The 15,000-nt window shown below is 49.3% G+C and overlaps 1 protein-coding gene across 2 annotated transcripts in view; it reads left to right on the top strand.

Moving 5' to 3' along the window:
* The first annotated feature begins 494 nt into the window (after positions 1 to 494).
* The window catches only part of LOC128640343 (myeloid leukemia factor 2), a 55,029-nt gene continuing 40,523 nt past the window's right edge, over positions 495 to 15,000 (top strand). The window contains exons 1-7 of one of the 2 annotated variants that reach the window (XM_053692840.1): positions 495 to 642; positions 4,022 to 4,097; positions 7,259 to 7,382; positions 8,137 to 8,172; positions 8,249 to 8,302; positions 8,584 to 8,715; positions 13,100 to 13,259. In XM_053692840.1, coding sequence (XP_053548815.1) covers positions 4,045 to 4,097; positions 7,259 to 7,382; positions 8,137 to 8,172; positions 8,249 to 8,302; positions 8,584 to 8,715; positions 13,100 to 13,259 — 559 coding nt within the window. In that variant the 5' untranslated portion in view covers positions 495 to 642; positions 4,022 to 4,044. The remainder of the gene's footprint in view (positions 643 to 4,021; positions 4,098 to 7,258; positions 7,383 to 8,136; positions 8,173 to 8,248; positions 8,303 to 8,583; positions 8,716 to 13,099; positions 13,260 to 15,000) is intronic. The other variant, XM_053692841.1, reaches the window with a different exon arrangement.

Raw genomic sequence — 15,000 nt, 5'->3', positions numbered from 1 at the left:
GTATAATACACAGAGGTGCAGGGGTATAATACAGAGGGGCAGGAGTATAATACAGAGGGGCAGGGGTATAATACACAGAGGTGCAGGGGTATGATACACAGAGGTGCAGGGGTATAATACACAGAGGTGCAGGGGTATAATACACAGAGGTGCAGGGGTATAATACACAGAGGTGCAGGGGTATAATACAGAGGGGCAGGGGTATAATACAGAGGTGCAGGGGTATAATACAGAGGGGCAGGGGTATAATACACAGAGGTGCAGGGGTATAATACAGAGGGGCAGGAGTATAATACAGAGGGGCAGGAGTATAATACAGAGGGGCAGGAGTATAATACAGAGGGGCAGGAGTATAATACAGAGGAGCAGGGGTGTAACACACGAACACTAATTTTAAGTACACAGAGAGGATGTCATTTCCGGTGCCGTTGTGCGTAGCCGCCATCTTGCTTTTGTCTCATACACCGTCATTATATATATATATGGAAGGTTGCACGTCGCTTGCTTATGACATCACAAAGAGTGTTGAATTCTGGGTCAAAGAAGGGACATAGATTCTGATGGCGGAAAGCGGTGTTTGACGTCATTTCCTTTTGCAGTTTGTTTTGTTGTCAGTTTGTGCTATTGTGTCCCGGAATACAGGTGGGTGTTTATATATTTATATATGTGTAGGAATAGTAGTGTGTGTATAGCAATGTGATGTAGTGTGTGTGTATAGCAATGTGATGTAGTGTGTGTGTGTATAGCAATGTGATGTAGTGTGTGTGTATAGCAATGTGATGTAGTGTGTGTGTGTGTATAGCAATGTGATGTAGTGTGTGTGTGTATAGCAATGTGATGTAGTGTGTGTGTGTGTATAGCAATGTGATGTAGTGTGTGTGTATAGCAATGTGATGTAGTGTGTGTGTGTATAGCAATGTGATGTAGTGTGTGTGTATAGCAATGTGATGTAGTGTGTGTATATAGCAATGTGATGTAGTGTGTGTGTATAGCAATGTGATGTAGTGTGTGTGTATAGCAATGTGATGTAGTGTGTGTGTGTGTGTGTATAGCAATGTGATGTAGTGTGTGTGTGTGTGTGTATAGCAATGTGATGTAGTGTGTGTATATAGCAATGTGATGTAGTGTGTGTGTATAGCAATGTGATGTAGTGTGTGTGTATAGCAATGTGATGTAGTGTGTGTGTATAGCAATGTGATGTAGTGTGTGTGTGTGTATAGCAATGTGATGTAGTGTGTGTGTGTATAGCAATGTGATGTAGTGTGTGTGTGTGTGTGTATAGCAATGTGATGTAGTGTGTGTGTGTATAGCAATGTGATGTAGTGTGTGTGTGTATAGCAATGTGATGTAGTGTGTGTGTGTATAGCAATGTGATGTAGTGTGTGTGTATAGCAATGTGATGTAGTGTGTGTGTGTGTATAGCAATGTGATGTAGTGTGTGTGTGTGTGTATAGCAATGTGATGTAGTGTGTGTGTGTGTATAGCAATGTGATGTAGTGTGTGTGTGTGTATAGCAATGTGATGTAGTGTGTGTGTATAGCAATGTGATGTAGTGTGTGTGTGTGTATAGCAATGTGATGTAGTGTGTGTGTGTGTGTGTGTATAGCAATGTGATGTAGTGTGTGTGTGTGTATAGCAATGTGATGTAGTGTGTGTGTATAGCAATGTGATGTAGTGTGTGTGTATAGCAATGTGATGTAGTGTGTGTGTGTGTGTGTATAGCAATGTGATGTAGTGTGTGTATATAGCAATGTGATGTAGTGTGTGTGTATAGCAATGTGATGTAGTGTGTGTGTATAGCAATGTGATGTAGTGTGTGTGTATAGCAATGTGATGTAGTGTGTGTGTGTGTATAGCAATGTGATGTAGTGTGTGTGTGTATAGCAATGTGATGTAGTGTGTGTGTGTGTGTGTGTGTGTATAGCAATGTGATGTAGTGTGTGTGTGTATAGCAATGTGATGTAGTGTGTGTGTGTATAGCAATGTGATGTAGTGTGTGTGTGTATAGCAATGTGATGTAGTGTGTGTGTATAGCAATGTGATGTAGTGTGTGTGTGTATAGCAATGTGATGTAGTGTGTGTGTGTGTGTATAGCAATGTGATGTAGTGTGTGTGTGTGTATAGCAATGTGATGTAGTGTGTGTGTGTGTATAGCAATGTGATGTAGTGTGTGTGTATAGCAATGTGATGTAGTGTGTGTGTGTGTATAGCAATGTGATGTAGTGTGTGTGTGTGTGTGTGTATAGCAATGTGATGTAGTGTGTGTGTATAGCAATGTGATGTAGTGTGTGTGTGTATAGCAATGTGATGTAGTGTGTGTGTGTGTATAGCAATGTGATGTAGTGTGTGTGTGTATAGCAATGTGATGTAGTGTGTGTGTATAGCAATGTGATGTAGTGTGTGTGTGTATAGCAATGTGATGTAGTGTGTGTGTGTATAGCAATGTGATGTAGTGTGTGTGTATAGCAATGTGATGTAGTGTGTGTATAGCAATGTGATGTAGTGTGTGTGTGTATAGCAATGTGATGTAGTGTGTGTGTGTATAGCAATGTGATGTAGTGTGTGTGTGTGTATAGCAATGTGATGTAGTGTGTGTGTGTGTGTGTATAGCAATGTGATGTAGTGTGTGTGTGTGTGTGTATAGCAATGTGATGTAGTGTGTGTGTATAGCAATGTGATGTAGTGTGTGTGTGTGTATAGCAATGTGATGTAGTGTGTGTGTGTATAGCAATGTGATGTAGTGTGTGTGTGTATAGCAATGTGATGTAGTGTGTGTGTGTGTGTATAGCAATGTGATGTAGTGTGTGTGTGTATAGCAATGTGATGTAGTGTGTGTGTGTATAGCAATGTGATGTAGTGTGTGTGTGTATAGCAATGTGATGTAGTGTGTGTGTGTATAGCAATGTGATGTAGTGTGTGTGTGTATAGCAATGTGATGTAGTGTGTATAGCAATGTGATGTAGTGTGTATAGCAATGTGATGTAGTGTGTGTGTATAGCAATGTGATGTAGTGTGTATAGCAATGTGATGTAGTGTGTATAGCAATGTGATGTAGTGTGTGTGTGTGTATAGCAATGTGATGTAGTGTGTGTGTGTATAGCAATGTGATGTAGTGTGTGTGTGTGTGTGTATAGCAATGTGATGTAGTGTGTGTGTATAGCAATGTGATGTAGTGTGTGTGTATAGCAATGTGATGTAGTGTGTGTGTGTATAGCAATGTGATGTAGTGTGTGTGTGTGTGTATAGCAATGTGATGTAGTGTGTGTGTGTGTATAGCAATGTGATGTAGTGTGTGTGTGTATAGCAATGTGATGTAGTGTGTGTGTGTATAGCAATGTGATGTAGTGTGTGTGTGTGTATAGCAATGTGATGTAGTGTGTGTGTGTGTATAGCAATGTGATGTAGTGTGTGTGTGTGTGTATAGCAATGTGATGTAGTGTGTGTATAGCAATGTGATGTAGTGTGTGTATAGCAATGTGATGTAGTGTGTGTGTATAGCAATGTGATGTAGTGTGTGTGTGTGTGTATAGCAATGTGATGTAGTGTGTGTATAGCAATGTGATGTAGTGTGTGTATAGCAATGTGATGTAGTGTGTGTGTATAGCAATGTGATGTAGTGTGTGTGTGTATAGCAATGTGATGTAGTGTGTGTGTGTATAGCAATGTGATGTAGTGTGTGTGTGTATAGCAATGTGATGTAGTGTGTGTGTGTATAGCAATGTGATGTAGTGTGTGTGTGTGTATAGCAATGTGATGTAGTGTGTGTGTGTGTGTATAGCAATGTGATGTAGTGTGTGTGTGTGTGTATAGCAATGTGATGTAGTGTGTGTGTGTGTATAGCAATGTGATGTAGTGTGTGTGTGTGTATAGCAATGTGATGTAGTGTGTGTGGGTATGTGCAGGAATAGCTGTGAGATGTTGTGTGTGTGGGTGTGTGTAGGAATAGCTGTTAGATGTGGTGTGTGTGTAGGAATAGCTGTGAGATGTGGTGTGTGTGTCTCACATGTTGTGCGTTTTACAGCAGTAGTGCCGTGGTTGCGCATCATGTTTCGCTTTATGAGAGATTCGGAGCTACAAGACCAGGACATGTTTCTCATGTGAGTACAAAGATCGATAAGTCACCCCCCCCCCCGGCACCAGCGCTCTATATCTCATTCCCTCTGCCCCCCCCCGGCACCAGCGCACTATATCTCATTCCCTCTGCCCCCCCCCGGCACCAGCGCACTATATCTCATTCCCTCTGCCCCCCCCCGGCACCAGCGCACTATATCTCATTCCCTCTGCCCCCCCCCGGCACCAGCGCACTATATCTCATTCCCTCTGCCCCCCCCCCGGCACCAGCGCACTATATCTCACTTCCCTCAGCCCCCCCCCCGGCACCAGCGCTCTATATCTCACTTCCCTCTGCCCCCCGGCACCAGCGCTCTATATCTCACTTCCCTCTGCCCCCCCGGCACCAGCGCACTATATCTCACTTCCCTCTGCCCCCCCGGCACCAGCGCACTATATCTCACTTCCCTCTGCCCCCCGGCACCAGCGCACTATATCTCACTTCCCTCTGCCCCCCCCGGCACCAGCGCACTATATCTCACTTCCCTCTGCCCCCCCGGCACCAGCGCACTATATCTCACTTCCCTCTGCCCCCCCGGCACCAGCGCACTATATCTCACTTCCCTCTGCCCCCCCGGCACCAGCGCACTATATCTCACTTCCCTCTGCCCCCCCGGCACCAGCGCACTATATCTCACTTCCCTCTGCCCCCCCGGCACCAGCGCTCTATATCTCACTTCCCTCTGCCCCCCCGGCACCAGCGCTCTATATCTCATTCCCTCTGCCCCCCCCCCGGCACCAGCGCACTATATCTCATTCCCTCTGCCCCCCCCGGCACCAGCGCTCTATATCTCATTCCCTCTGCCCCCCCCGGCACCAGCGCACTATATCTCATTCCCTCTGCCCCCCGGCACCAGCGCTCTATATCTCACTTCCCTCTGCCCCCCGGCACCAGCGCACTATATCTCACTTCCCTCTGCCCCCCCGGCACCAGCGCACTATATCTCACTTCCCTCTGCCCCCCCGGCACCAGCGCACTATATCTCACTTCCCTCTGCCCCCCCGGCACCAGCGCACTATATCTCACTTCCCTCTGCCCCCCCGGCACCAGCGCACTATATCTCACTTCCCTCTGCCCCCCCGGCACCAGCGCACTATATCTCACTTCCCTCTGCCCCCCGGCACAGTGCACTATATCTCACTTCCCTCTGCCCCCCGGCACCAGCGCACTATATCTCACTTCCCTCTGCCCCCCCGGCACCAGCGCACTATATCTCACTTCCCTCTGCCCCCCCGGCACCAGCGCACTATATCTCACTTCCCTCTGCCCCCCCGGCACCAGCGCACTATATCTCACTTCCCTCTGCCCCCTCGGCACCAGCGCACTATATCTCACTTCCCTCTGCCCCCCGGCACTAGCGCACTATATCTCACTTCCCTCTGCCCCCCCCGGCACCAGCGCACTATATCTCACTTCCCTCTGCCCCCCGGCACCAGCGCACTATATCTCACTTCCCTCTGCCCCCCCTGGCACCAGCGCAGTATATCTCACTTCCCCGGCACCAGCGCACTATATCTCATTCCCTCTGCCCCCCGGCACCAGCGCACTATATCTCATTCCCTCTGCCCCCCGGCACCAGCGCAGTATATCTCAATTCCCTCTGCCCCCCGGCACCACCGCACTATATATCTCATTCCTCTGCCCCCCGGCACCAGCGCACTATATCTCATTCCTCTGCCCCCCGGCACCAGCGCACTATATCTCACTTCCCTCTGCCCCCCGGCACCAGCGCACTATATATCTCATTCCCTCTGCCCCCCCGGCACCAGCGCTCTATATCTCACTTCCCTCTGCCCCCCGGCACTAGCGCACTATATCTCATTCCCTCTGCCCCCCCCGGCACTAGCGCCCTATATCTCACTTCCCTCTGCCCCCCCGGCACCAGCGCACTATATCTCACTTCCCTCTGCCCCCCCCGGCACCAGCGCACTATATCTCATTCCCTCTGCCCCCCCGGCACCAGCGCTCTATATCTCACTTCCCTCTGCCCCCCGGCACTAGCGCACTATATCTCACTTCCCTCTGCCCCCCCGGCACCAGCGCACTATATCTCATTCCCTCTGCCCCCCGGCACCAGCGCACTATATCTCACTTCCCTCTGCCCCCCCCCCCCCCCGGCACCAGCGCACTATATCTCACTTCCCTCTGCCCCCCCGGCACCAGCGCACTATATCTCACTTCCCTCTGCCCCCCCTGGCACCAGCGCAGTATATCTCACTTCCCCGGCACCAGCGCACTATATCTCATTCCCTCTGCCCCCCGGCACCAGCGCACTATATCTCAATTCCCTCTGCCCCCCGGCACCAGCGCAGTATATCTCAATTCCCTCTGCCCCCCGGCACCAGCGCTCTATATCTCAATTCCCTCTGCCCCCCGGCACCAGCGCAGTATATCTCAATTCCCTCTGCCCCCCGGCACCAGCGCAGTATATCTCACTTCCCTCTGCCCCCCGGCACCAGCGCACTATATCTCACTTCCCTCTGCCCCCCGGCACCAGCGCACTATATCTCACTTCCCTCTGCCCCCCGGCACCAGCGCACTATATCTCATTCCCTCTGCCCCCCCTCTGCCCCCCGGCACCAGCACACTATATCTCACTTCCCTCTGCCCCCCCGGCACCAGCGCACTATATCTCACTTCCCTCTGCCCCCCGGCACCAGCGCACTATATCTCATTCCCTCTGCCCCCCCTCTGCCCCCCGGCACCAGCGCACTATATCTCACTTCCCTCTGCCCCCCGGCACCAGCGCACTATATCTCACTTCCCTCTGCCCCCCCGGCACCAGCGCACTATATCTCACTTCCCTCTGCCCCCCGGCACCAGCGCTCTATATCTCACTTCCCTCTGCCCCCCGGCACCAGCGCACTATATCTCACTTCCCTCTGCCCCCCCGGCACCAGCGCACTATCTGCCCCCCGGCACCAGCGCACTATATCTCACTTCCCTCTGCCCCCCCGGCACCAGCGCACTATATCTCACTTCCCTCTGCCCCCCCGGCACCAGCGCACTATATCTCATTCCTCTGCCCCCCGGCACCAGAGCAGTATATCTCACTTCCCCGGCACCAGCGCAATGTATCTCCCTAAACCACCCCACCCCCCCCGACCGTTGCACAATTACATATTGCACTGAGACATTTCTCCGCAGGGACCCGTTTACGCTGCATCGGCAGCACATGAGACACATGTTCTCTGGGATGTCACCATTTTTGGGCATTACAGATGGGACTGTCCCTGCCCTGCCCCGCCCTGCACCCCCCCGCAGTATACAGGTAAATTATAGTCACACCTAGCACTGTCTGAGCTTGTCCTGATAATGTGCAGTCACTGGGTCACACTACATTACACACCTAGCACTGTCTGTCTGAGCCTGTCCTGATAATGTGCAGTCACTGGGTCACACTACATTACACACCTAGCACTGTCTGTCTGAGCCTGTCCTGATAATGAGCAGTCACTGGGTCACACTACATTACACACCTAGCACTGTCTATCTGAGCCTGTCCTGATAATGAGCAGTCACTGGGTCACACTACATTACACACCTAGCACTGTCTATCTGAGCCTGTCCTGATAATGTGCAGTCACTGGGTCACACTACATTACACACCCAGCACTGTCTGAGCCTGTTCTGATAATGTGCAGTCACTGGGTCACACTACATTACGCACCCAGAACTGTCTGAGCCTGTCCTGATAATGTGCAGTCACTGGGTCACACTATATTACACACCCAGCACTGGCTGAGCCTGTTCTGATAATGTGCAGTCACTGGGTCACACTACATTACACACCTAGCACTGTCTGAGCCTGTCCTGGTAATGTGCAGTCACTGGGTCACACTACATTACACACCTAGCACTGTCTGAGCCTGTCCTGATAATGTGCAGTCACTGGGTCACACTACATTACACACCTAGCACTGTCTGTCTGAGCCTGTCCTGATAATGAGCATTTAGGGGGTCTCACTGTAGTCTTGTTTACTTTCCCTTTGCCTCTCTGGACGCCCCGTGCTGCTGTGCACTAGCCGGGTGCAGTGACGCCGTTTGGAATGCTGGGAATGGTGAGTGTTGGACATGTTGCACAGGGTGTGGGAACCGGAGTAAGCTCCGCCTCTGATGTTGTGATTTGCCTCGTAGGGTGGGGGCTTCCTGGACATGTTTGGGATGATGAACGATTTGATGGGGGGTGCGGTGAGTATTGTGCACTGATTTACACGCCCTCTTGTTCCCACTCCTTGTCTCACTTTTTCGCTCATTGAACCTTTGCGCTTCAGTTCAACCCCTCCCCTCCGGTCATGTGCTTCTGTGCGTTCTCTTCCCCCCCCTCCCCCCCCTCTTTTGTCACGGGCTTTCTCTCCCTCCCCCCTCCTTTGTCACGGGTTTCTCTGCCCTGCCCCCCCCCCCTCTCCTTTGTCACAGGTTTGCTTCTCCTTCCTTTACATCAGTCTGACTTATGCATTATCCTCACACAGGAGCAGATGTCCTCTGGGCCAAACTGTCAGACGTATTCCTCATCTACAGTCATCTCGTATTCTAACATGGGTGGGAGTAGGGCACCTAAAGTGTATCAGGAGACGTCACACATGCGCACAGCCCCTGGAGGGGTGAGTATACCTCACACTAGTGTAGATGTTTCTGTGTGTTACACTCTGGGGGGGGGGGGGGGTGAGTATACCTCACACTGGTGTAGATGTTTCTGTATGTTACACTCTGGGGGGGGGGGTGAGTATACCTCACACTAGTGTAGATGTTTCTGTGTGTTACACTCGGGGGGGGGGGGGGGTGAGTATACCTCACACTAGTGTAGATGTTTCTGTGTGTTACACTCTGGGGGGGGGGGTGAGTATACCTCACACTAGTGTAGATGTTTCTGTGTGTTACACTCTGGGGGGGGGGGGGTGAGTATACCTCACACTAGTGTAGATGTTTCTGTGTGTTACACTCTGGGGGGGGGTGAGTATACCTCACACTAGTGTAGATGTTTCTGTGTGTTACACTCTGGGGGGTGAGTATACCTCACACTGGTGTAGATGTTTGTTTGTTGCACTCTGGGGGGGGGGGTGAGTATACCTCACACTAGTGTAGATGTTTGTTTGTTGCACTCTGGGGGGGGGGCGGTGAGTATACCTCACACTAGTGTAGATGTTTCTGTGTGTTACACTCTGGGGGGGGGGGGGCGGTGAGTATACCTCACACTAGTGTAGATGTTTCTGTGTGTTACACTCTGGGGGGGGGGGTGAGTATACCTCACACTAGTGTAGATGTTTCTGTGTGTTACACTCTGGGCGGGGGGGGGGGGGGTGAGTATACCTCACACTAGTGTAGATGTTTCTGTGTGTTACACTCTGGGGGGGGGTGAGTATACCTCACACTAGTGTAGATGTTTCTGTTTGTTACACTCGGGGGGGGGGGGCGGTGAGTATACCTCACACTAGTGTAGATGTTTCTGTGTCTTACACTCTGGGGGGGGTGAGTATACCTCACACTAGTGTAGATGTTTCTGTGTGTTACACTCGGGGGGGGGGGGGTGAGTATACCTCACATTAGTGTAGATGTTTCTGTGTGTTACACTCTGGGGGGGGGTGAGTATACCTCACACTAGTATAGATGTTTCTGTGTGTTACACTCTGGGGGGGGGGGTGAGTATACCTCACACTAGTGTAGTAGGCTCTGTGTGTTACACTCTGGGGGGGGGGGCGGTCAGTATACCTCACACTAGTGTAGATGTTTCTGTGTGTTACACTCTGGGGGGGGGTGAGTATACCTCACACTAGTGTAGATGTTTATCAGTGTTACACTCTGGGGGGGGTGAGTATACCTCACACTAGTGTAGATGTTTCTGTGTGTTACACTCTGGGGGGGGGGGGGGGTGAGTATACCTCACACTAGTGTAGATGTTTCTGTGTGTTACACTCGGGGGGGGGGGTGGTGAGTATACCTCACACTAGTGTAGTAGGCTCTGTGTGTTACACTCTGGGGGGGTGAGTATACCTCACACTAGTGTAGATGTTTCTGTGTGTTACACTCTGGGGGGGGTGAGTATACCTCACACTCGTGTAGATGTTTCTGTGTGTTACACTCTGGGGGGGGGTGAGTATACCTCACACTAGTGTAGATGTTTCTGTGTGTTACACTCTGGGGGGGGGGTGAGTATACCTCACACTAGTGTAGATGTTTCTGTGTGTTACACTCTGGGGGGGGGGGGTGAGTATACCTCACACTAGTGTAGATGTTTCTGTGTGTTACACTCTGGGGGGGGGGTGAGTATACCTCACACTAGTGTAGATGTTTCTGTGTGTTACACTCGGGGGGGGGGGGGGTGAGTATACCTCACACTTGTGTAGATGTTTCTGTGTGTTACACTCTGGGGGGGGTGAGTATACCTCACACTAGTGTAGATGTTTCTGTTTGTTACACTCGGGGGGGGGTGAGTATACCTCACACTAGTGTAGATGTTTCTGTGTGTTACACTCGGGGGGGGGGGGGGTGAGTATACCTCACACTAGTGTAGATGTTTGTTACACTCGGGGGGGGGTGAGTATACCTCACACTAGTGTAGATGTTTGTTTGTTACACTCGGGGGGGGGGTGAGTATACCTCACACTAGTGTAGATGTTTCTGTGTCTTACACTCTGGGGGGGGTGAGTATACCTCACACTAGTGTAGATGTTTCTGTGTGTTACACTTGGGGGGGGGGGGTGAGTATACCTCACACTAGTGTAGATGTTCATCAGTGTTACACTCTGGGGGGGGTGAGTATACCTCACACTAGTATAGATGTTTCTGTGTGTTACACTCTGGGGGGGGGTGAGTATACCTCACACTAGTGTAGATGTTTCTGTGTGTTACACTCTGGGGGGGGTGAGTATACCTCACACTAGTGTAGATGTTTCTGTGTGTTACACTCTGGGGGGGGGGTGAGTATACCTCACACTAGTGTAGATGTTTCTGTGTGTTACACTCTGGGGGGAGGGGTGAGTATACCTCACACTAGTGTAGATGTTTCTGTGTGTTACACTCGGGGGGGGGGGTGAGTATACCTCACACTTGTGTAGATGTTTCTGTGTGTTACACTCTGGGGGGGTGAGTATACCTCACACTAGTGTAGATGTTTCTGTTTGTTACACTCGGGGGGGGGGGGTGAGTATACCTCACACTAGTGTAGATGTTTCTGTGTGTTACACTCGGGGGGGGGGGGGGGGTGAGTATACCTCACACTAGTGTAGATGTTTCTGTGTGTTACACTCGGGGGGGGGGGGGGGTGAGTATACCTCACACTAGTGTAGATGTTTCTGTTTATTACACTCTGGGGGGGTGAGTATAACTCACACTAGTGTAGATGTTTGTTTGTTACACTCTGGGGGGGGGGTGAGTATACCTCACACTAGTGTAGATGTTTGTTTGTTACACTCTGGGGGGGGGTGAGTATACCTCACACTAGTGTAGATGTTTGTTTGTTACACTCTGGGGGGGGGGTGAGTATACCTCACACTAGTGTAGATGTTTGTTTGTTACACTCGGGGGTGGGGGGGGGGTGAGTATACCTCACACTAGTGTAGATGTTTCTGTGTGTTACACTCGGGGGGGGGGGGTGAGTATACCTCACACTAGTGTAGATGTTTCTGTGTGTTACACTCGGAGGGGTGAGTATACCTCACACTAGTGTAGATGTTTCTGTGTGTTACACTCTGGGGCGGTGAGTATACCTCACACTAGTGTAGTAGGCTCTGTGTGTTACACTCTGGGGGGGTGAGTATACCTCACACTAGTGTAGATGTTTCTGTGTGTTACACTCTGGGGCGGTGAGTATACCTCACACTAGTGTAGTAGGCTCTGTGTGTTACACTCTGGGGGGGTGAGTATACCTCACACTAGTGTAGATGTTTTTGTGTGTTACACTCTGGGGCGGTGAGTATACCTCACACTAGTGTAGATGTTTCTGTGTGTTACACTCTGGAGGGGTGAGTATACCTCACACTAGTGTAGATGTTTCTGTGTGTTACACTCTGGAGGGGTGAGTATACCTCACACTAGTGTAGATGTTTCTGTGTGTTACACTCTGGAGGGGTGAGTATACCTCACACTAGTGTAGATGTTTCTGTGTGTTACACTCTGGGGCGGTGAGTATACCTCACACTAGTGTAGTAGGCTCTGTGTGTTACACTCTGGGGCGGTGAGTATACCTCACACTAGTGTAGATGTTTCTGTGTGTTACACTCTGGAGGGGTGAGTATACCTCACACTAGTGTAGATGTTTCTGTGTGTTACACTCTGGAGGGGTGAGTATACCTCACACTAGTGTAGATGTTTCTGTGTGTTACACTCTGGGGCGGTGAGTATACCTCACACTAGTGTAGATGTTTCTGTTTGTTACACTCTGGGGGGGGTGAGTATACCTCACACTAGTGTAGATGTTTCTGTGTGTTACACTCGGGGGGGGGGGGGGGTGAGTATACCTCACACTAGTGTAGATGTTTCTGTGTGTTACACTCGGGGGGGGGGGGGGGGGTGAGTATACCTCACACTAGTGTAGATGTTTCTGTGTGTTACACTCGGGGGGGGGGGTGAGTATACCTCACACTAGTGTAGATGTTTCTGTGTGTTACACTCGGGGGGGGGGGGGTGAGTATACCTCACACTAGTGTAGATGTTTCTGTGTGTTACACTCGGGGGGGGGGGGGGTGAGTATACCTCACACTAGTGTAGATGTTTCTGTGTGTTACACTCGGGGGGGGGGGGGTGAGTATACCTCACACTAGTGTAGATGTTTCTGTGTGTTACACTCGGGGGGGGGGGGTGAGTATACCTCACACTAGTGTAGATGTTTCTGTGTGTTACACTCGGGGGGGGGGGTGAGTATACCTCACACTAGTGTAGATGTTTCTGTGTGTTACACTCGGGGGGGGGGGGGTGAGTATACCTCACACTAGTGTAGTAGGCTCTCTGTGTTACAAACAATCACATACTTATCTTGTTTTGCTTTTTCAGATCCGTGAAACTCGCCGCACTGTGCGCGACTCGGATAGTGGTATGGAACAAATGAGCATAGGACATCACATACGCGAGAGGGCGCATATTATGCAGCGCTCACACAACCACCGTACAGGAGACCGAGAGGAAAGGCAGGATTTTGTCAATATGGATGAAAGTGAGTTTGAGGCACTGGGGGCGTTAGTGTCCTACCAGGGTCTATATTGGTAAGAATGAGGAATGGCTATACTTTTTGAAAACGTCTTGACAGTTATGATCAACAAGGTACTACCTTAGATGGCTCCGGGTATGTGTATCCATGCTGTGAGGTGCAATGTTTACAAGCTCACATACTCCCAGTGTGGTTGTGCAGAAAGTAAGCCGCCAAGCTCCATTCCTATGCAGTTCCTGGTGTTCCGTTTTAGCTGCTTACACTCCCATAGTGTACAGTGTCCTTCACAGATCCTCCCAGAATTGTTGAATACTGACAGCGCGTTTCAGCTTGTACAGAGCTTTTTTCAAGCCAATGACAATCCACCTTCATCTGCCTCCATTTATACCTTTTATTTTGCATTAAAGTGAACGTCAATATTTACGTCCTTAGAACCATCTTATGTAGTCTTATGATTTCTTAGTTATAATTGTACATCCAATTCTTAAACTTAACAGAAAGTTGAGTATAAACAGTGATATCTTATAAAAGAATATTTTTATATTTATTAAAAAACGTTTACTAAAAATATCTTAACATCTGAAACTATTTGATCTAATCTCACATAAAAAATATAGTTTCTCCAACATTGGTGTGTCCGGTCCACGGCGTCATCCATAACTTTTGGGAATATTCTCTTCCCCAACAGGAAATGGCAAAGAGCACAGCAAAAGCTGTCCATATAGCCCCTCCCAGGCTCCGCCCCCCCCAGTCATTCTCTTTGCCGCTCTGAACAAGTAGCATCTCCACGGAGATGGTGAAGAGTATGTGGTGTTTAGTTGTAGGTTTTTTTTTTTTTTTTTTTTAAATGTTTTTATTGAGGATTAAGAAATACAACCAGTGTCACAACGCAGGTGACTAAAAAATGCACATATATGCAAACATTACATTGTTGTGATGATAAAGTAAATATAGCTATTGATGGAAATACAAATCACATAAATCAAGCATGAAATACAATATCAACCGCATGAACCTCATTTTTAATTATCATGAATAAGATTATAAACCTCATTTTTAAATAGTGTGAACAGACTGTAAACACAGGGGCAAACTAATACTTCAGTATTATCAATTAACTCAGTTTTCTAGGAACATCATAAAGTCAGTTTAGGAATATCTGTCTGTACACTTCAACTAGCATTCACAGTGCGCATCTCCAGGCGGGGGCGGCCCTCTATGGGAAGGAGGGAGGGAAGAGAGGGGAAATAGAAATTAAGAAATATGATAGGAGAGGAGAAGGGTGGGCAATCAGTTTATTAGTAGGGGACATAGGAAAGCAAGTATCATCAGCCAATTAGCATATCCCTAATTTGGTGTGAGAGTTTAATTATAATAATGGAAGGGATCATAAACTTTAATGCAGCTAAGACTTTAACTGTGATCTCCTTGATAGGTAAACCAAGGCTCCCAAATCCTCCTTGTCCATGTTAGAGTAGAAACTTTGTTCCATTTTGGCGTATATCTGCATTATAGATATGACTGCTGTAATATCTGGGGGTTGGGTTTGTTTCCAGGCCCTTGCAATCGCCAGTTTCGTGGCCGCTAGGACAAAGATGGCCAGTTTAGATACGTGAGTTGGGGCACTCTTCGGGAAGATATGTAGGAGGGTAATGGTAGGAGCGAGTGGGTAGAAAGCCCAAGGTTAGCACAAAGGGTTTTTACCTGATTCCAGAGGGGTGTAAGTTTCGGGCAATCCCACCAGATA

The sequence above is a fragment of the Bombina bombina genome, chromosome 9, assembly GCF_027579735.1.
Source record: "Bombina bombina isolate aBomBom1 chromosome 9, aBomBom1.pri, whole genome shotgun sequence".
Classification (NCBI taxonomy): Eukaryota; Metazoa; Chordata; class Amphibia; order Anura; family Bombinatoridae; genus Bombina; species Bombina bombina.
The sequence above is the reverse complement of the archived record's forward strand: the minus strand, read 5'-3'. Positions and strand labels throughout refer to the sequence as shown.